This window comes from Convolutriloba macropyga, chromosome 11 (genome assembly GCF_964194025.1).
Source record: "Convolutriloba macropyga chromosome 11, txConMacr16.3, whole genome shotgun sequence".
Lineage (NCBI taxonomy): Eukaryota > Metazoa > Xenacoelomorpha > Acoela > Convolutidae > Convolutriloba > Convolutriloba macropyga.
The window spans coordinates 47254800-47276909 of NC_134478.1; the positions used below are offsets into that span (position 1 = coordinate 47254800).

Genomic DNA, 22110 nt, shown 5'->3' on the forward strand with positions numbered 1-22110 from the left:
GAGTATTTTAGTTTATATTTATTAACATAAGTAAAGTCTCTAAATCCTTTTGTTGGAAGTCAACACTGACTCCAGATTCCAAAATTTTAGTAGAACCTCATAAAGAAAAACAAATCAAAATTTTATTTAAAATTACGAAAACTGACATACGAATCCAAATAAACCTTGGAAACGAATTTTGTTCATTGGGCTTCATTTGATTATAATGAGGTTTGTCATTAACGGAAATCAATATGAAAAGTGACTAGCATCTTGGTGGCTTGAAAAAACAAAGAAAAGAGTTTTTTATAAAAAAAGAGCTCTCTAATAGAATTCGATTTTTTTTATAGTAAACTTTCCTATGAGACCAGAACTAGTTTTTTAATTGCCTTTTATCTATTAGAAACAGAAAATTGATTTTTTTTGTCGCGTGAAAGGCATTTTTGAATTAAAATTTTTGTAGCAAATGTGTTAATTCAACAAAAATTCCGGTAAAAGTGAACGAAAGTGAAACAAATATCACGTGTTCACATGAAACTTTAAACCTGGATAACTCCTCAAAAAAGAAATGAAATTCAAAAAAATCTTTTTATGTTCGAATTCTAGGCTGGATGATATTTTAACCAGCCTCAAATAATACCACTCACATTTCTCTACGATGAATATATCGATCGGTCAAAATTGTCTGAACAAAAAAAAACCAAATTGAGTGTATAGTTCCTCCCCCCACAAGTGGGGTCGGAAAAATTAAAAATGAAGGTAAGTAAAAGTCGACATTTTTGAGCAGAACAGCAGATGCGGACGCTTATCCAGAGCTAAGCCTCCCAGCATTCCAAGAAACGAATCGACATAAGGGAGGGAAACTGTTAAAGGCTATAATTTTTTTAGCTAAATAGAGGACCACAAGGCTAGCTTTGTTGATCATTTATGCTAAGTTCAAAATTTCATGAGAGTGCCAAATCATTCAAGCATTGTAAGACTGCAATTTTTTTCTAAATATGAAATTTTGTGGCAAAATTTTTTTAGCAACCGGCGATACCATTTAAAAGAAATAACAATTTGGACTATTTTATACGCATGTTTAAAAATATTAGCATTGTTTTTTGTTCTTACAATAATAAAGCCCCTGAGACCGGTCGTCCTTGCATAACAAAATAGGATCAACCCAAAGTCCTCCATTAAGTTGAACCACATTCCTTTCAAATTTAGCAAGATTGGCCCTATGTCGCCTCATAAGCGGAAAAAATTCAATTCTAGTAACGTAACCAGAAATCCTCCAAACCAACCACCGAAATTAATAAATCTCAAGACTGGACCTAATGAAAGAAGAAAACTTCGTTTTTTGCTCAATTTAATTATTACAGAGAAAAATAACATTTTTGCGGTCAACCTTTTTGGCACTTAAACAAAAATTATTACAAAACCCGTCAAATATCTTGATAGTAGATTGAGTCATGATAGTAGATTGAGTCTGATTTAAATGACATTAAACTAAGTTACAGAAAATTAGGTGTTTGGTAGAAAATGAAACTTCTTTGAAAGTGATCAGTTGTTCCAACATATGAGAGGAAGATTATTTCAGTATGAATTGATACTTTTATCGTTACTATTAGAAAAAAATTCAACACTATTTCAGCAACAACAGCTAAAAGATACGGCCGCTTAGCTGTGAGTTTCTTTACGTTTTGATTTATCACAAATCTAACCTGATTTTTTGAAAAAAATGCCGGTCTTGGAAATAGGAACCTTGAAGCATTGAAAAAATATCGCTAAGAATAGGAAGGATAAAACGAATAATTCAATTTAATTTCTTGATACTTTGATTTATTAAACATTTAAAGCATGAATTTTTAGTTATTTTTCCTTCAATTATATTTAACTTAAACAATTTAGTGATACAAAAGTCTCGCCAGTTAGTGTTTTTTTAGTACCCTACTCCTGCAATTTTTTTCCAATAAACCATAAACCAACCATCAATTGCTTTCTTAAATACCATGAACCATCCATAAATGGTTTTCTTAGATACTATACACACTCCGGTTATGGCCATCTTGGATACCATAGAGTTAGTTACCTTTAATAGTGATCTTGAATACTATAGAGTTTTCATTAACGGCTATCTTAGATATCATACACCCGACCATTTATGGTATATTGGATACCATAGTAAGATCCTACTCGAAAATTTGGCCCTCCGTGGACGGAACTATAAAAGATCTTAAGTATGGTATCTAAGACGGGCAAACCCGGGATAGGTCATAATCTAATTTAACTGTTTTTCGAAAAAAATTCTGACCTTAATAGGAAGTAAATTAAACTTTTTTGGCAAGTGAGAGCTTTTCTTATGGCACAAAAGAAAAAGAACTAAATGTTTGTATTTATTTATCCTAAGAACGAAATCTTCCATAGTTTCTCTCTATACTTTTTTTTTTCATTTTCTACAAGTGCATTTCACCGCAAATATTAAAAGATCATTGCTTTATTTGTCCGGGGGTATAATGGAAATTTTACATTTGACCACAAAGCTTTCAGGTCTTAACGCGATATATCGAGAACTGTGAGCGGGGCATATTTTTTTACTTAGACCCCACTGGTACGTTCTACAACCCAACCCCGCCATAACACATGTATCAAAAAATAGTAACTAAATAAAGCGTTTAAATAAAGGCGACGCAAATAGTGTGCATCCATTAAGTTAGGAGGAGAGGCGGAAGGGGCGATCACAGTATCACAAATCGTTCGAGTAATCGAATTTTGAAGCAGAAAGATCCGAAATAACAGATCACTTAGGAGTTCTGTGCAAAAATTAAAAAAAAACTTAATTTTCTGTAGATTGCTGCAAGTATCAAGGAAAAGTGTTCATGGATAACGGGGAACGATATGGACTGCGAGCAATTGTCTACATTGAAAACATTGTATGGAACATCCAAAGGAACGACAAGGTGTTGACATACGTCAGGGTTAGTTTTTCCACACTATGAGGTGCCAGTTCTCTTTTCAGTCAATATTATTCGTCGTTTATGGTCAAGTGTGGCCCGCTTGGATGGAGGATACTATCAGACTTTGACTGATGATCATAACCAAAATATTGTCTGCTCTTGAACAAAGTATTATCTGACCATGAAATAAGTATTATCTGATAATCAACATAATCTCATCGGATCATGAACACAGTATCATCTGATCATGATCAAAAAATCATGATCAAGAACACAGTATTTTCTGATCATGAACAAAGTGTTATCTAATCATGTACAAATTATCATCTCATCTTGAACCCAGTATCATCTGATTATGATCACAGTATTATCTGATCATGGAAAATCATCATCTGTTCATGAAAACAGGATCATCTGATCATAAACGCAGTGTTATCTGATCATGAAAATAGTATCATCTGGTCATGAATACAGTATCTTTTGATCATGAACACAGTATCAGATATCCATGATCGCGAACAGAATATAATGATCATTAACCCGTTATTATCTGGTCATGAACAAATTATATTCTGATCATAAACAAAGTTTTATCTGATTAAGAACACAGCTTCATCTGATCAAGAACAAAACAGAATCTGATCTTGAGCAAAGTAATATCAGATCGTGAACAAAGAATCATCTGATCATGAACACGGTATAATCTAATCAAGACCACAGTAATATCTGATCAAGAACGAATTATCTTGATCATGACCACAGTATCACGTGACATGAAAACAATACCATCTGGACATGAACAAGTTATTAATCCGATCAGGAACAAATTATCATCTGATCATAAACACAGGATCATCTGATCATGAACAAAGCTTTATCTGATCATGAACAAAGCATTATCTGATCCGAACAAAGAATCATGTGATATTGAAAAAAGTATTGTCTAATAATGAGCACAGTATAACCTGATCATGATCGATTCATCATGATCATGAACTCAGTATATTCTCATCATCTTATCGCAAAAAAAATCATTCTTCGACAAATTATCAGGTGATCATGAACACAATATCATCTGATCATGAAAACAGTATTATCTGATCATGAATACAGTATCTTCTGATCAAGAAGAAAGAACCAGATATCCATGAACACTGTATCATCTGATAGTAAACAGAACATCATGATCATGAACCTGTTTTTTTTTCGGATCATGAGCGTAGTGTTATCTGATCAAGAACACTGTTTCATCTGACCATGAACAAAATACAATGTGATCTTGAACAAAGTATCATCTGATCGTGAACAAGGAATCATCTGATCATGAGCGCGGTATCATATGACCATGAACACAATATCACTTGATCATGAACACGGTACCATCTGATCACGAACAAAGTATTATCCGGTCAAGAAAATACCATCACCTGATCATGAACACAGGATCTTCTGATCACGAGCGAAGTACTATCTGATCATGAACAAAAAATCACCTGATCATGAACATACCATTATCTGATCCGAACAAAGAATCATTTGTTCTTGCCAAAAATTTTACCTTATCATGAGCACACTATGATCTGACCATGAACTCAATATAATCTGATCATCTTCACCCGAAAAATTTATTATATAATTGTGATCAAATTATCAACTGATCATGAACACAGTATCATCTGACCATAAACACGGTACCATCTGATCGCGAACAAAGTATTATCCGGTCAAAAACAAATCATCATCTGATCATGAACACAGGACCATCTTATCACGAACAAAGTATTATCTGATCATGAACAAAACAACCTCTGATTAAGAGCAAATTATTATCTGATCATAAACAAAGCTTTATTTGATCAGAACAAAGAATCATGTGATATTGAAAAAAGTATTGTCTAATAATGAGCACAGTATAACCTGATCATGATCGATTCATCATGATTATGAACTCAGTATATTCTGATCATCTTATCGCAAAAAAAATCATTCTTCGAAAAATTATCAGGTGATCATGAACACAATATCATCTGATCATGAAAACAGTATTATCTGATTATGAATACAGTATCTTCTGATCAAGAACAAAGTACCAGATATCCATGAACACTGTATCATCTGATCGTAAACAAAACATCATGATCATGAACCTGTTATTTTCGGATCATGAGCGTAGTGTTATCTGATCAAGAACACTGTTTCATCTGACCATGAACAAAATACAATGTGATCTTGAACAAAGTATCATCTGATCGTGAACAAGGAATCATCTGATCATGAGCGCGGTATCATATGACCATGAACACAATATCACTTGATCATGAACACGGTACCATCTGATCACGAACAAAGTATTATCCGGTCAAGAACATACCATCACCTGATCATGAACACAGGATCTTCTGATCACGAGCGAAGTACTATCTGATCATGAACAAAAAATCACCTGATCATGAACATACCATTATCTGATCCGAACAAAGAATCATTTGTTCTTGCCAAAAATTTTACCTTATCATGAGCACACTATGATCTGACCATGAACTCAATATAATCTGATCATCTTCACCCGAAAAATTTATTATATAATTGTGATCAAATTATCAACTGATCATGAACACAGTATCATGTGACCATAAACACGGTACCATCTGATCGCGAACAAAGTATTATCCGGTCAAAAACAAATCATCATCTGATCATGAACACAGGACCATCTTATCACGAACAAAGTATTATCTGATCATGAACAAAACAACCTCTGATTAAGAGCAAATTATTATCTGATCATAAACAAAGCTTTATTTGATCAGAACAAAGAATCATGTGATATTGAAAAAAGTATTGTCTAATAATGAGCACAGTATAACCTGATCATGATCGATTCATCATGATTATGAACTCAGTATATTCTGATCATCTTATCGCAAAAAAAATCATTCTTCGAAAAATTATCAGGTGATCATGAACACAATATCATCTGATCATGAAAACAGTATTATCTGATTATGAATACAGTATCTTCTGATCAAGAACAAAGTACCAGATATCCATGAACACTGTATCATCTGATCGTAAACAAAACATCATGATCATGAACCTGTTATTTTCGGATCATGAGCGTAGTGTTATCTGATCAAGAACACTGTTTCATCTGACCATGAACAAAATACAATGTGATCTTGAACAAAGTATCATCTGATCGTGAACAAGGAATCATCTGATCATGAGCGCGGTATCATATGACCATGAACACAATATCACTTGATCATGAACACGGTACCATCTGATCACGAACAAAGTATTATCCGGTCAAGAACATACCATCACCTGATCATGAACACAGGATCTTCTGATCACGAGCGAAGTACTATCTGATCATGAACAAAAAATCACCTGATCATGAAAATACCATTATCTGATCCGAACAAAGAATCATTTGTTCTTGCCAAAAATTTTACCTTATCATGAGCACACTATGATCTGACCATGAACTCAATATAATCTGATCATCTTCACCCGAAAAATTTATTATATAATTGTGATCAAATTATCAACTGATCATGAACACAGTATCATGTGACCATAAACACGGTACACTCTGATCGCGAACAAAGTATTATCCGGTCAAAAACAAATCATCATCTGATCATGAACACAGGACCATCTTATCACGAACAAAGTATTATCTGATCATGAACAAAACAACCTCTGATTAAGAGCAAATTATTATCTGATCATAAACAAAGCTTTATTTGATCAGAACAAAGAATCATGTGATATTGAAAAAAGTATTGTCTAATAATGAGCACAGTATAACCTGATCATGATCGATTCATCATGATTATGAACTCAGTATATTCTGATCATCTTATCGCAAAAAAAAATCATTCTTCGAAAAATTATCAGGTGATCATGAACACAATATCATCTGATCATGAAAACAGTATTATCTGATTATGAATACAGTATCTTCTGATCAAGAACAAAGTACCAGATATCCATGAACACTGTATCATCTGATCGTAAACAAAACATCATGATCATGAACCTGTTATTTTCGGATCATGAGCGTAGTGTTATCTGATCAAGAACACTGTTTCATCTGACCATGAACAAAATACAATGTGATCTTGAACAAAGTATCATCTGATCGTAAACAAGGAATCATCTGATCATGAGCGCGGTATCATATGACCATGAACACAATATCACCTGATCATGAACACGGTACCATCTGATCACGAACAAAGTATTATCCGGTCAAGAACAAACCATCACCTGATCATGAACACAGGATCTTCTGATCACGAGCGAAGTACTATCTGATCATGATCAAAAAATCACCTGATCATGAACATAGCATTATCTGATCCGAACAAAGAATCATTTGTTCTTGCCAAAAATTTTACTTTATCTTGAGCACACTATGATCTGACCATGAACTCAATATAATCTGATCATCTTAACCCGAAAAATTTATTATATAATTGTGATCAAATTATCAACTGATCATGAACACAGTATCATCTGACCATAAACACGGTACCATCTGATCGCGAACAAAGTATTATCCGGTCAAAAACAAATCATCATCTGATCATGAACACAGGACGATCTTATCACGAACAAAGTATTATCTGATCATGAACAAAACAACCTCTGATTAAGAGCAAATTATTATCTGATCATGAACAAAGCTTTATTTGATCCGAACAAAGAATCGTTTGATCTTGAAAAAAGCTTTAGCTTATCATGAGCACACTATGATCTGATCATGAGCAACTCATCATGACCATGAACTCAATATAATCTGATAATCTTATCACAAAAAAATCTCTCATGGACAATTATTAAATATCAGGTGATCAAGAACACAATATCATCTGATCTTGGAAACAGTATTATCTGATCACGAATACAGTATCTTTTGACCATGAACACTGCATCATCTGATCGTAAACAGAACATCAAGATCATGAACCTGTTATTTTCGGATCATGAGCGCTATCTGATCAAGAACACTGTTTCATCTGACCACGAACAAAATACAAAGTGATCTTGAACAAAGTATCAATTGATCGTGAACAAGGAATCATCTGATCATGAGCACGGTATCATAAGACCCTGAACACAATATCACCTGATCATGAACACGGTACCATCTGATCACGAACAAAGTATTATCCGGTCAAGAACAAATCATCATCTGATCATGAACACAGGATCATCTGATCACGAACAAAGTATTATCTGATCATGAACAAAATAATCACCAGATCATGAGCAAACCATTATTTGATTCGAACACAAAATCATTTGATCTTGAAAAAATTTTAACTTATGATGAGCTCACTATGATCTGATCATGAACAACTCATCTTGACCAAGAACTCAAAATAATCTGATCATCTTAACTTGAAAAAATTAATATCTAATCGTGAACAAACTATCATCTGATTGTGAACGAAGTATTATCTGATCATGAACTCAGTATCATCTGATCATGAAAAATGTATCATGATCATGTACAAATGATTATTTGATTATGAACAAGGTATTATCATAATCATGAACACAGTGTTATTTGATCATGAAAACAGTGTTTTCTGATCATGAAAAAAGTCTAATCTGATTTTTAAAAAAGTATCGTTTGATCATGAAAAAATTCTCATCCTTTCATGAATAAATTATTATCTGATCATGAGCAAAGTAGACCTGATCATAAATAATGAATTGTCTGATCAATAACCAATTTTTGTTTGATCACGGTATCATCTGGATGCGTCTCGTCCTGAGTAATTATATAGAAAAATCAGACATAAACCTGGGATACTTCGGGAAAATTTCAAGTGCTGAAAGATAACGTGGTCGGATTAAATTGAAAACGTTTTAGAAGTTAATGCGCGTCAAAAAGCCAACAATCGACGCAGAAAAATTCACTGTTAAATGGACAATGTTGACATAACATTTGTGCATCATAGTGAGGGTATTTTAAATTCACAAAACTTACATTAACAAACACCAAACGCTGTATACATAAAATTTCTTTCTTATTTTTCTTCTTAAAATTAGTTTATACCCCATTGACAAGGTTTTTCCTGATATCATTCGCTTTACTATTTGAGAAAATTGTTGACTAATGTTACAATTATTGGTTAGTGGGGGACAACTGAACTTAAGTTGTATTAGGAAATTAAGAGATTCAAAATCAAGCCTTCATATAATTTTCCAGAGCGCGTGAAGGTTGCGCGCTCGTTTCTTTTGAAAACAAGCATCAGGTATTCTGCATTTTGCGAGCCTTTAGATGTTTCGATTGACAAATGCAGATGTTTCGGTGGTTTCATGCCTTTGGCCCAAAATTTTCTGCTTTTTCATTTTTTTCAAATAGATATCTGTGGAATGTTATGTATGATTGCATCCATTTTATTCAATAAATAAAAATTAAGCTTCTCTTAATTGATAATGCATCTGCTGTTGTGCTTCAGGAAAACTGCATAAAACAAGTGTTCGCTACAAAATTTTTATCGCCTTTTTCAGAGTTCAATGCTTTCTACAGACCTAAGAAATAAGACCGAGTTTTTTTTTAATATAAGGAGCAATCAGAAGAAAAGTTTGTAAAGTTTTCTCAATCTTATTCAAATTAAATCAAGCTTATCGAGCATTCCTTCAATTATAAAATTGAACATAGATTCGACTGGTTTTCCGCAATTTCTAAAAAATTTTACATCAAAAGGGGTTGGAGTTTAAAAAAATTGTTCAGAAAAGTTCAGTCTAACTTTTGTGTTCAGTTTAAGTAAAATAACTGATATATCTTTGAACCCTTTCAAAACACAGTGAACCGGTGCAAAATTTTAAACAGCAAACACCTGCAACAGTAAAAGAAATTTCGCTTGGGCAAAAATATTGGATTGATTGATATGATTTTCAAACTGAAAAATGTACATTTTACTCGTTTCATTATTAACTTTCAAAAGTGTTGAACACAATTTGAGCTAGTTTTAGCAACATAATCTGACATTTGAAAAGTCATTTAGCATAATCTCTTTACTGGGAAGTTTATCATTACTTTACTCAGGGTATCGGTTTTAGAAATTGATGTTGTGTTTTCTGAGATAGTGTAAAAACTCCGAGAAAAAAGGTATAAAGCTCCTTAAACTCTCTCGAATCTCTTTTTTTTCATGAATTGAGGAATATGAAAATTCTCTTAAAACACAATAGGTTCTTTTTTCTGAACCCCAGTGGATTTCGATTGGATATATTGCAAGATCTTGCAAGACAACCAGTTTTTGCAAGAATCTCTCAAGATGAACATCTGGTCTCAACTAGGGAAGCCATTCGATCATGCCAGTTTTCTATATACGGATTTTGATGGAAATCTACAGTTTTTAATTACATCTGTTGCTGTTATATTTTTCTGGAAGCTTCATTTTTTTCATACGGCACACTTCTAAAGAACGTACATATTGCTACTAAAGTACTGTTAAAACGCACAGGTGCACGTTACGAAATGCTGAAAGTCTGAAGTGCCAAAGTGAAAATGCCAGAAATTGATACCCGCTTCCAGGTTTTTGGTTGAAATTTTTGGAAGAAAAGCGTTGAATGCGGTGATTTTCTGCAAGAAATGCAGTCATTACCTGTGACTGTGGTGAAAAAAATATTTCATCGCATTTCACCGCCTTTCTCACAAAAATTTATCGCAGCGACTTTTGAGACAAATTAATGTAAGAAAAACGCTGAATGCATTTATTTTTTTGGTAAGAAATGCGGCGGTTGCGTTAAAAAAAATTTCCCCGCATTTCTTATAGAAATTCACCGCGAAATTTACCGCATTTCTTAAAAAAAATTCACCGCAGTTGTTTTCCAACGTTTACTTAAATTCACAAGAAATAGCAGAGAAGCAAGTGACAGTTAGCGCAGTGGATTAGGAAGTTGAAGACATGCAGGAGGTAAGAGGTTCGAACCAGTGAATGGAATTGTCTTTTCTGTAAAAACACCCAACGCAATGAAAATAAATATTTCACCGCAGTCACTGCAAAATGATGTTAGAAACACGCGGTGTAAACTGTTGTTTTTTCACAGCATTTCTTACAAAATTTCACCGCCAAATCTGGACCCGGGTATATACATAGCCAGAAGTGAACTTTTATTGAACAGAGTTATTTAAACTCTGACTGAAATGATTTAAACTTGCTGGCTAAACAGCTTGAACAGCTGCACGGTTCTCGATAAACGCCAGATGTTATCAGTGACTTCAAGTAGAGTCACGTGAGCTATACTTCATCAATGAAAAGTGCATAACTCCGTCTTTGTTTCAGGCCCATTACAACGGTACCAGTTGTCTGAATGTGATAAGCGAAGTTGGGTTTGGAGTGCGACATCAGGAGGTGAAGATGAAGGGCAACCCCCGCAATGGTGCCCAGTTTGTTCTTCCTCTAGACGGGGATTATGACATCTATAAGGCATCTCAATTGTTTGTCTCAGAACATATTGTTAACCCAGACAGAACAGGGATCTTCTCCGTTTGTGCCCACCCACTAAGTCATGCTCCCCTCAGTTACAGAGCACGTGCCATTACATAGTAAATCAATATGTAAAAAATGGCACATGAGTCGGGGGGGGGGGGGGGGGGGTGCTAATAATATGCACCCACAATTCCAAATTTTTTATTATTTATGCCAATTGGTTCGTTTTAAATGCACCGAAGAATCTTTGAGACAACGAACCGTGTGGTGGAAAAAATCATGCAAAGTTTTTGTAACTGTAACAAAGCCCCGTTTTTCAGAATAAACAATTGCTTTCATAAATGTTGTTTGAGATGTATTTACATTTGATCCAGTTCGAAGTGAACAGACTCCGTGGCACTTTGACCTTCAAATGGTTCAAAGAGAACGTCATCTGTAAGGAGCAGTCGTGGGTGTGTGAAATGTCCCCTGAGAGTGTGAATGCTTGGCTGTTTGCAGGTATGTCCCAAGTTTCAATAATCGAAGAGGAAGTAACTTTGGAATGTAAGGTTTGCGGCATCTTTCCCTGCGTTTGTGCCCCCCCGCTTTATGGGCGCATATTATTTGCAATCAACTAGTGCAATCCACAAGTCGTATTTCTTAGATAATAGTTCACTACTTTATAGCTCGTGCTCTGTAAATTGGGGTGTAACAGTTACTGTACTTTTTTTTGGGGGGGGGGGGCACAAACAAAACAGAGAAGAGCCGATTTGCAATCACTAGTTCGAAAATACTGGTTTTGAATGTCGAAAAATCGACGGGCTCGTTGGTCTCTTTTGAACAAAGCTTCCAAGAACCCAAAAGTTTCCCCCTTTTCAATTGATATGAAGGTTTTCTTCATCCATTTTTGATCAGACCAAAAATTAGGCTGCAAGGTTGGCATTTCCGAAACAGTATTAAAAGTTCCGAACAGCCTCAAAAAGGCACATAAGGTGTGAAAATGACAAAAAGGCAAGGTTTGAACGGGATTCATTTCTTTTACTCAAAGATTTGAAAAGTGGTCATTTCGGTCTGGAGGGTCTGCTGAACAGGACAAAAATCTTGACAGAGGTCAGTATGAGCGAGCCAAAGTATGATCAAGAAACGGTAAAAAATTGAGCTCTTCTCATTGTACTGGAACTACAATGGCAAAGGCACAAAATCTATTAACTGACGTCCTGGCTCTATATCGACATAGGTTTAAAACCAACTTTTTCTGGCCTAGGAGAGCAAATCTGATAAAAATAATCTTATATTAATTTGTTCCTACTTGATTGAATTAGGCTAAAAGCTGTTCTGCTCAAAATTTCTAATTGAAAAAAATGCAAGACAGAAAAATTTGGTTTGCAGGTGTTCACACGCGGTGGATGTACAACTATGCAGCACCCGCTATTGGGAGATTCTTCGGGTTTGGGAGCAGTTCTGGAAGCTGAAATTAGCTTTGGGTCAATTTGGATCTCGAACATTTCAAGGATACAGTTTATATTCATTTGATTTCACAATATCTCTATAATTATTGTAAACCAGTGTGTGTGTGTAATCCAAATGCATGATGAATTTGTCTAAAATATGGAAATTGAGTGGAAGTAGTTCGACTTCAGCTGGTCGATGTATTGACATGGTACTTCTCACAGTTGTCAAGTAGCAACTTTAATGGTCCTTTGCAGCTAGTCTGGCATTTCCAGAAAACATTTAAAAGATTGCACTTTTCAGGTACTTTCAGAACCATTTGAGCAAATGTAGTGTCATATTCAGGCGGTTAATCCTGATGATTAATAGACTAATTTTTATTAAAAATCATCAGTAGCATCTCTGTGATCAAAATTTAATTCTAACCAAAGTGATGACTACGACAGGCTTCTGATCATATGACAGCATGATTTGTTTGAGCAGCATATCTCACCTTTTTTGAAAAAAAACTATGTGGATTCCTTACGAAGAAAATAATTTGTATAGATTTATTGGGCTCGTCTATAATTTGAATTTCAGGTGTTAAAATAAACGAAGTGGGATACCACAAAACAATCTTAAGCAAAACCTTTTCTAAATAAGAAAGTCTACAGAACAAGAACTTATGTGAACTTTAAGCTCAAACTTTGCGACCCTTAAATTATGTTCATACGAAAAATTTAGTTTGGATTAAAATAAAATTCTGCTCTCAAAGAAAGAATTTATATAAAGAACTGAAATTTCGCAGCATTCTCGGGTAGGTCTACGATATAAATTTAGGGATAAATCTGGCGAAGAAGAATGAATACCTGTATGATTGTTTTTTTTGTAGTCATCTTTTGATGCATTTTTAAATTTTTGTACCTTTAGGTATATTTTTTCTGCGCTTGACATAACAAAATGTCTGTTATTTCTGGTTAATAAATAATACAAAAATGGGACCGAAAAAAGTGAGATAGGTTGCTCTGTGCTTCAGAGATTTTACACTGATTCAGATTATCTTGCGAACAAATCGTGCTTTCAAATGACCAAAAGCTTTGTCGTAGACATGGCTATGTATGATTAAGTCAAACTTTTGATCACCAAGATGATAGTAATGATTTAAACTGAAATGCAACCTATAATCATAAAAACAACTGGTTTTTTGCGACACTGCATTCTGACAACGCGTTCCGATTGTCACTACTACGTGATGTCACTTCTTTTTCAATTGTTTTCCGAGATGCTGACTTAAAGATTTATTTGACAACTGTGAGCAGTACCATGTCAAGACATCGACCGGTTTGTGTACTAACAGCACTGGATTTTTATTTAGAAAAGTTCACTTTGTTTCAAACAAAAAAATTAATACAAAGAATGTGGTTTTTACTGGTATTTAAGACAGGGATTTTTGTCAGGGAATCTTAATGATCCTGCCTTTTCACTAACCGTACTTTAACTTCTGAGCAATGGGAACTGTCGATTATGAATTCGCCTCCAAAGACCTCTTCCGTTTGTTTCCTCCCTAGCTTAGTGGTTGTATATTGCTTGCAAACCCCAGTCGCACGTGACATATTTTTACATAATGGTTTACTTGGTAATGTCACGTGCTCTGTAAATAGGGGGTGCATAACATACGGCGGGGCACAAACGGGAAAATTTGTTTTCATTTTAATTGAATGCACTTTGTGCCAAATCGAATTAATTCGTTTTTAGCCAACAAAAAATTTAATAATATTTCATTGATTCAACGTTAAAATGTCGATTTCTATTACAAATCGTTAATCTATCATTGCAAGTATAAATTTATACGGATTTACGTTCGTCTAAGAATGAAAACCAATGTGATTCTTTACTCTGGCAGTCATTGTTCCGACCCCATTTGTGGGGGGGGGGGGGGGGGGGGGAGGAACTATATATTCAAATGAATTTTTTTTCAGACAATTTTGGCCGATCGATATATTCATCACAAAGAAACAAGAGTGGTATCAATAAAAGCTCGTCCAGCGTAGAATTCGAGACCAAAGTTTTTCTTGAACTTTGTTTTTTTTGAGAAGTTATCTAAGATTGAAGTTTTGTGTTAACACAAGATTTTTGGCATGATTTTGTTCACTTTTAGTGTAATTTTTCGTCAAATTAAATTTTTTTTGTATTAATTTTTGATTCAAAATTACATTTCAAGCCACAAAATGAAGCCTTGTTGAGTTTCTTATAGACGACAGGCGATAAAAAGAATTGTTCTCGTCTCATAGGGAAGTTTACTAAAAAAATGAACTCTATTTGAGAGCTCTTTTTCAGAAAACTTTTAATTTTTTTTCTTTGGTCGATTAGGGACAGGTCACTTTTCATATCCAGGTGCTGTTAATGACAAATTGATTTACAGTAAAATGAAACTCAGTGAAGCCCAAAATTCGTTTTCAAGTAATAACTCGTGTTTTTTGGCTTCGACTTTTTTGACTTGAGTCTTCGTAATTTCAAATGACTTTTTGATCTTCTAAATATCTGGAGTCCTATGGCAGAGTCCTGTGGACCAAAAGCTCAATAAGTTTTCAACGAGCCTCAAGTGAACCTGTCTTGAGTTTGAATGGCTGTTCAGAATTTTAAAACAATTGTTCAAGAAATTTTTTTAACATTAACCAATCAAAAACTTATTTTCTTGAATTTTAAGTCAGTCTCATAAACAACAAGACCCTCTTCCTTTCTATTGCAATCAAAAATAATCTGGATATTCGTTTTATGTTCAAACTATATGTTATATGACTTCAATGTCACCCGATTTCAATTTTTTTAAAAAAAGTTGTGGATATTTTCGTATTTTTGGTTCTTCTTGAATTTTTATCATATTATCCTGACACTGATATCTCTCATTGGCTTAGAGAAGACCTTCAAAAGATCTTGGATTAAAATTTCAGAGAAAAGTGTATGGTTTAAGTGGTTTCGACACCTTCTCGCATTTTTCTATTGAATTTTTGGTTTTTTTCCGGTATTTGGTGACTTATCATGATTTCCTGACGATTACCTATGCATGACAAATATGCTTTTTCTTCAATCCAGGTATACGCGTGATTTGAGCTTGTTTTTTGACTTCCGATGAAAACTTTTGAATTTAATGGCTACTAAGACTTCAAAAATAATTTTTCGAAGTTTTTTTTGAATATTAACCGCACTTAAACTCAATTTTGTGAACCCTAAGTCAGTCTCAGTAATGAGTGGAATCCCTTCTATTCTACTACAACCAAAACTGTTCTAGTTGGTGGTTTCATTTTCCAACTATTGGTGTTATGTCTTCGATGCAAGGGTTTTAATTTTTTTTTGGATTTTTTTTTCGTAATTTTTGTTCTTCTTGGAATCTGAATACATTATGCTGATATTGATAGTTGCAGTGAATTCAGCGGGTCATAGATAATTCTTTCAGAGGAAAACTTATTCTTTAAATGGTTTCAGCACTTTCTTCTCGCACTTTTCTGGATTTTGCCTGTATTTGTTGTTCTTTTCGTAGTCAATGACTTATTGTAATGTCTTACTGATGACTTATGAAAGAGAAACATCCTTGTTGTCTCACCGAGGCATAACTTAGAGTATTTATGAGCTTCAGTTGAAAACTATTGAATTTACTGGCGTTCATACTACTGCTTTTCTCAAAAATTTCGTGATTTTAATGTATTTGTTCAAGTTTGTTGTTTTTTTTGGAGTCAAATTGTAGAAGAGAAGAAACCCATTGCTGATCAAAAATTAATAGAATGTAGAAAAAATTTCACTGAAAAGTTCATTTTCTAATGGTATAGTTATATTTGTTTGTTCATTTCTTTTTTGAATTTGATGTTTTTGCTTTTTTTTTTGTTTTTTAGGTAGCCATAAAATGCTGACCGATCCCATAAGCGTGTAGTTGAAGATTGAATGAATCGTTTTAGCCGAAATTGTCAGTTTACTGCAAATAGTCTTAGAGTTTGAGATATTATAGGTTTTTATGGTACATCTTTTTTTCAATTTTTTTTTCCAGTTTTGTTGTTCTTTTCGTCAACTTGTAACTTATTCTCATCATTGAGAGGTCCCATACAATTCCGTGTATTTTAAGAATTAACATGTTTACTTATATGGTGACGTAATTGATGCTTTTGTTGCTGGAAAAAAATGCGTTATCATAAAAAGTTGTGAGCGGTGTATTCTTGTTTCTTTTTCTCTTCCTTCGCGTATTTCTCTTCCTTCGAGCGCAATCGCGTATTAACAGCTCCCAATGGTTTTCAATTGTGGCCTAATTGAACTTATTTTTTCAATCATTACAATTTTTACTGAATTAGTAAAAATAAAAACTGAAATAAAAATACATGTTATTGAGATAAAAGCGAAAGATTTTTGCTTCAGTGAATTCTGCTTTCGCAATGTTTGTAATTTGTTATCCGTAATTTTATTAGTTTTTCTGCGTCTTTAGTCCGTTCCTATTGCTTAGTTCAATTGATGACAGTTCCTGTTGGTTTCATTGTAACCCTTATCAGTAAATTTATCTATTCATAGTAAATTTATCAGAATTATTTCGTTAAAAGCTAATTATTTTTTAGACTTTTGAAAATATTTGTTTTGAAAATTGTTGATTGATTTTTGAATTTCGCCTCAATATTTCTTCTTTTTGTCAACTTGTTACTTAGTCTCATTAAGGAAAAGTCCCATCTGATGTATATTTAGGAAAAAGTAAATTTGATTTGACGTTGTTACTAGTGGCTTTTAAATTAATATATTGAGTTTTTGCCCTGAAATTTGTGTTTTTGCTTTTTTGTTGTTGTCGTTCTTTTTACTCGCAGTCTTTTTAATGGCAGAGCTCATTGTAATGAAGTTCTGCATTATTTAATACAATTATTAGTTTGCTTGACGATTTCCTAAACTCAAACATCTATTTTCGATTATCTCTTTGTCAAAAAGGTATGTCAAAAGACAGTTAAGTCAAAATGTAGATGAGCGCGGGTCGAAACATCATGTGCGAACGCATATTAACGGGCCTCCTTGTTAAAAAAGAGAACGCTTCATTTAACAATAAGATGCTTCTTAAGAAAGTTTGATTTTTCATTTGATCTCAAGTAAATAATATATGTAGCCGAAATCATCATTTTGCTGGAATTTTGTTAATAATTAATTATGAGCTGCTTCAAACTCCTTAAAGACCAGAATATACGTAGGTGTAATCTGCAAATTGTCGTTTTCACCGTCATGTGTAATTCGTGGGACAGGCTTTTACGGAGTTTGCTACTGGTTAGGGTTTCATTATTTTCTGTCCATCTAGCATGTTAGCGAACCGCATGGCGGAAAAAATTACAAATGGCATCATATACATACTCGCAAAAGGCGGCTACTTGCTATAAGTAGTGTTAGGAGCCCCGTCTGAGGGGGGGGGGGTTGTGTTTAGTGGTTGAGCAAAAAACACATTCGGAATTCTAATGAAAAGTAGATTAGTATGGACTATAATGCAATCCATTTTGTCAGTTTCTATCCTTGCTTTTCTTTAAGACACCACTGCCTTCTCAATTCTAAATGGACCAGTTGTTACGCCCGCTTAAGTAGAACTTTCAAGTTGAATCGGATTTAGTTTAAACTCATTCTAAAAGGATGGTCACTCATCAGATGATTTCCTGTGTACTTATGTCATTGTTATTTCATTGCAATGTCAACTCAAGAATTAAATATTGAATTAGTGTGAAAATTTAGTAGCCTTCAGTTTCAAGGATATTCCATAAATTCGCCATGAGTGATGAGTCCTTGCTGGTTTCAAAGTCAAGCAAACTCCTAACTTAACTAATTATTTCTAGTTCTCATTAGTCGGCAAAATAAAAACAGTAGAGATGATTTATTTACGCTATCGTAAGTTCCAAATTTATTTTGAATCACATCATTTTTTTTGAAGAAAAGTGTTTTCTTTTTATTATAAAAACCGGTTCAAGGTATGAATTGGTAGTCAGATGAGGCGAGTGATTTTGTGATTTTACTTTTACAAAGTACCCCTGTCGAGGTTTAGCGGCGAATTTTTGTATGAAATGCGGTGAAAAAAATAATGTTCACCGCGTATTTCTTGCATCTTTTTTGTGGCGAATACCCTAAATCGCTGTGAATTATTTATTTTCACCGCATTCTACGAAATTCTCACAAAAAAGAAACTTCCGTACACTGTTTCGAGCCTCTTATCTCCATATTGTGAACACTTCAACTGCGGCATCTGTTACGTAATTCTGTGATATTTCTTGTGAATTTATATCATATTCAATAAACGTTATGCAAAAGAAGTGCGGTGAATTTTGTAAGAAATGTGGTGAATTTTGCGATAAAGTATTTTAAGAAATGCGCTGAAATGTGGTGAATTATTTTTTTCACCATCTTCACCGCATTCACCGCATTTCTTACAAAAAATCTTGAAACTCAATTGAAGTGAGAGTATTTCAACTGAGATTTCCCTTGGGTTACCATTTCGCAGCCTTTGAGTAAAAACTGCCATATAAGGAAACTACCCTCACGTGTCATATAAGTGTCATTTTTTTAATATTCTATTTCGTCAGATGTTCACCGATTAAAAAAAATTCAACTGTTTCATCATAAAAAATTTCCCTAGAACGCAAAAAGTTTAGATGCTAACTTAGAGTTTGACAAATGCGCTGAAGTTGTAATATTGTCAGTTCATTTTGCCCATTGTGTTTTTGCATTGAGTTTTCTGTGCATTTCTAATTAATAACAACTAGAAAATGCGCTGAAATGGTGCTGACACTTTGTACATGAAACCTTCAACTTTGCCTTTAATCCTCGTTTAATAATCCGATCGGCCTTCACGCAACTATTTATCAGTACAACTGTCCTTTTCCTGCCATTTGTCACCTTCTTGAAATGCAAGATAGAAAAGCATGATAAGTGCAACTTTAAGTATTTTTTGAAAGGAACTATTTGTCACATAATGTTTATGAGCAAAAACGAAAATCTTATAATTATGCACATTTTGTTCAAATTTTGATAGTTTTATTTCAAATTATTTCAATTTTACTTTTTCCAAAATTATGACCTGTGAATAAATTCAACTAGGAAAACCTCACTTTTTGGTCAATGGTGATGGAAGTTTTAGTTGCTTTTATTGGATTAGTACGTTTTTTCCATTATCTCCCCACCGATTTTTAGGTGTCCTTTTCGTCATGGTGACCTTTTCTCTGATGTGTGACGTCATCAGTGAAGATTATATAGAGGGAGAATACTCGTTGGATTTCCAGATTCCCAACAAGAGAAGCGATGCCAACAAGCAGTCACTGGCATGCTCTAAAAAGAGGTAAATTGCTGGGCTACATGGTCAAATTTATGCGGTGTTGTTATTGATTGAACTTATGAATTATGATTGAATTATGACAAACTTTAACATTTTGTCTCTTTTCCCTTAATTATAACATTCAACTTCAGAAAATTTTCAAGCTAATCACAAAAAAAGACGTTTAGTCGAATTTTTTTGCGTAATTTCTTAAAAAATTTTTCACCCTGTTTTATTGTCACTCACGATAAAGTGTTTTCTTTGGTTACATTTAGAATACTCACATATTAATTTATAAAAATAATATTAAAAATTATAAAAATTTTGTCAACCTAGATTTTTAAAATCTAGAAAATGTCCGAAAGTTTTTGTAAGAATTGTGGTGAAAGCGGTAAAAAAATTGCAGCAATCATTGCTTTCCAACAGAAATTTGATACAAAATTCATCACATTCACGTTTTCAAGCAATTTTCAACACTGACTTCTGGAGCCGGTCAATTATCATTTCACATGCTCTCTTCTTTTCAGTGCCTCATTTTGTTTCCTTCGTATGACGTTTGCTGAGAGACAGACTGCAATTGAGTTTGGACCAGGACAGAGGGAGGCTTTCGAGTACCTCATCCCACCTGTCTACAGTCTCATCAACTGGATCCCACTGGACGATTCACAAGAAGGTAAACCTATTTGAGAAAACCGAGTGATGAAGGATCGAAACTCGATGTCCTCGTGAAAAATCAATTATCAAATTCATTAATAAATGGTCGAGGTGGGGTACTCATATGATAAAATTGAAAGAAGGCTTTTGCATTGTCGCTTTGAAATGTGCGAAAAGTTCATTATGGTTGGTTTTTTCAGCATCTTCTTTTTTGTTGTAAGGTCAAAGGTTGTGCCCAAAGCCTTGCAAAGCCCCCTAAAAATTGAAAATAATGCACTAGCTTGCAATTTTTTCATTAAAATTTGCAATATTGCGTAAACTAAATCTTCATATATGCAAAACCAACTTACCTATAAAAAGTTGGCAATATGACTCATAAATACATTTCTCACAAAGAATATGTTTTGAATTTGACTTAGATATAAATCAATGTAGCTCGAAATTCCCATTTTTGCCCCAAGTACAGTGAACTATATCAATGATATGAACCTCTGCATTTTTTTCAAAAGTATGCTCAAACAAAATTTAAAAATATTGAAAATGAAAGTGCTCAAACAATATTTTGAAAAAATGAAAATGAAAGAGCAATTCACGGGGAAAAAACTCACGATTAAGATTTTTCTATAATCACAAAATGAGAAATCAGGAAATGGTTTTTTGTTTTATCGAATGCTTTATTCTCCTTGTTTCTTTGAATTAAGAAGAATTGAATTTGCTTTATTCGCCTTAATAAATGTATTAAGCATTTTGGTAATAAAATTGCCGCTGACCCTTTTTCTTTATGCGCGTCAGTTCTTGACATAACTCTCTCAAATTCTGATTTAAAATCGAACCATTCTCAAAAAACAAATAAAAGTGGAGCACTTGCTGTGAGGTATAGTTGAGTCAAACCAAAAGTTAGATGCCTAGTTGCCAATTGCTAAGAGATTAAAAGATATATAAAAACAAAAGAGAAATTGTCAGTTTAAAAAATCCACAAAAAAAGAATTCTCAATTTTACAATAGATGAAGTTGATCTCTCAATGGTCTTTTTTTGTACAACTTCGAACAATGTGGTATTCTGATCCAAAGGACAACGAAATTTTGCAAAAATCAAACCTGTCGGAGATTTTTTTGAGTTGTAGAAAACAAAAAATTTACAAAGATGAAGTCACATGTTCGAAGCACTCTGAAATATCTTATTTTAAAATCATATAGAAGGAAATTCGAAGAAACCTAAAAGTAGTATTTTGTTGTCGTCATAAGCATTTCTTCGTTGAACGTTGAAAACTTGGAAAGGAAAATGACGACCAATTTACATTAATAAAAATATATTTTCTAAAAAGAAGTTCTTGGCATGTTTTTTAATACTAAAATCTTGTGGCAA

The 22110-nt window shown here is 33.7% G+C and overlaps 2 protein-coding genes across 2 annotated transcripts in view; both read left to right on the plus strand.

The window, feature by feature from the left end:
* LOC142349152 (uncharacterized) overlaps positions 1 to 13029 on the plus strand; it is a 34405-nt gene extending 21376 nt beyond the window's left edge. Inside the window, exons 5-8 of the mRNA XM_075400567.1 lie at positions 2812 to 2939; positions 11234 to 11377; positions 11755 to 11878; positions 12749 to 13029. Coding sequence (XP_075256682.1) covers positions 2812 to 2939; positions 11234 to 11377; positions 11755 to 11878; positions 12749 to 12831 — 479 coding nt within the window. The 3' untranslated portion in view covers positions 12832 to 13029. The remainder of the gene's footprint in view (positions 1 to 2811; positions 2940 to 11233; positions 11378 to 11754; positions 11879 to 12748) is intronic.
* Positions 13030 to 18525: 5496 nt separating this feature from the next.
* The window catches only part of LOC142349762 (uncharacterized), a 28955-nt gene continuing 25370 nt past the window's right edge, over positions 18526 to 22110 (plus strand). The window contains exons 1-3 of the mRNA XM_075401522.1: positions 18526 to 18673; positions 19970 to 20114; positions 20618 to 20763. Of these exons, the coding sequence (XP_075257637.1) occupies positions 18655 to 18673; positions 19970 to 20114; positions 20618 to 20763 (310 nt within the window). The 5' untranslated portion in view covers positions 18526 to 18654. The remainder of the gene's footprint in view (positions 18674 to 19969; positions 20115 to 20617; positions 20764 to 22110) is intronic.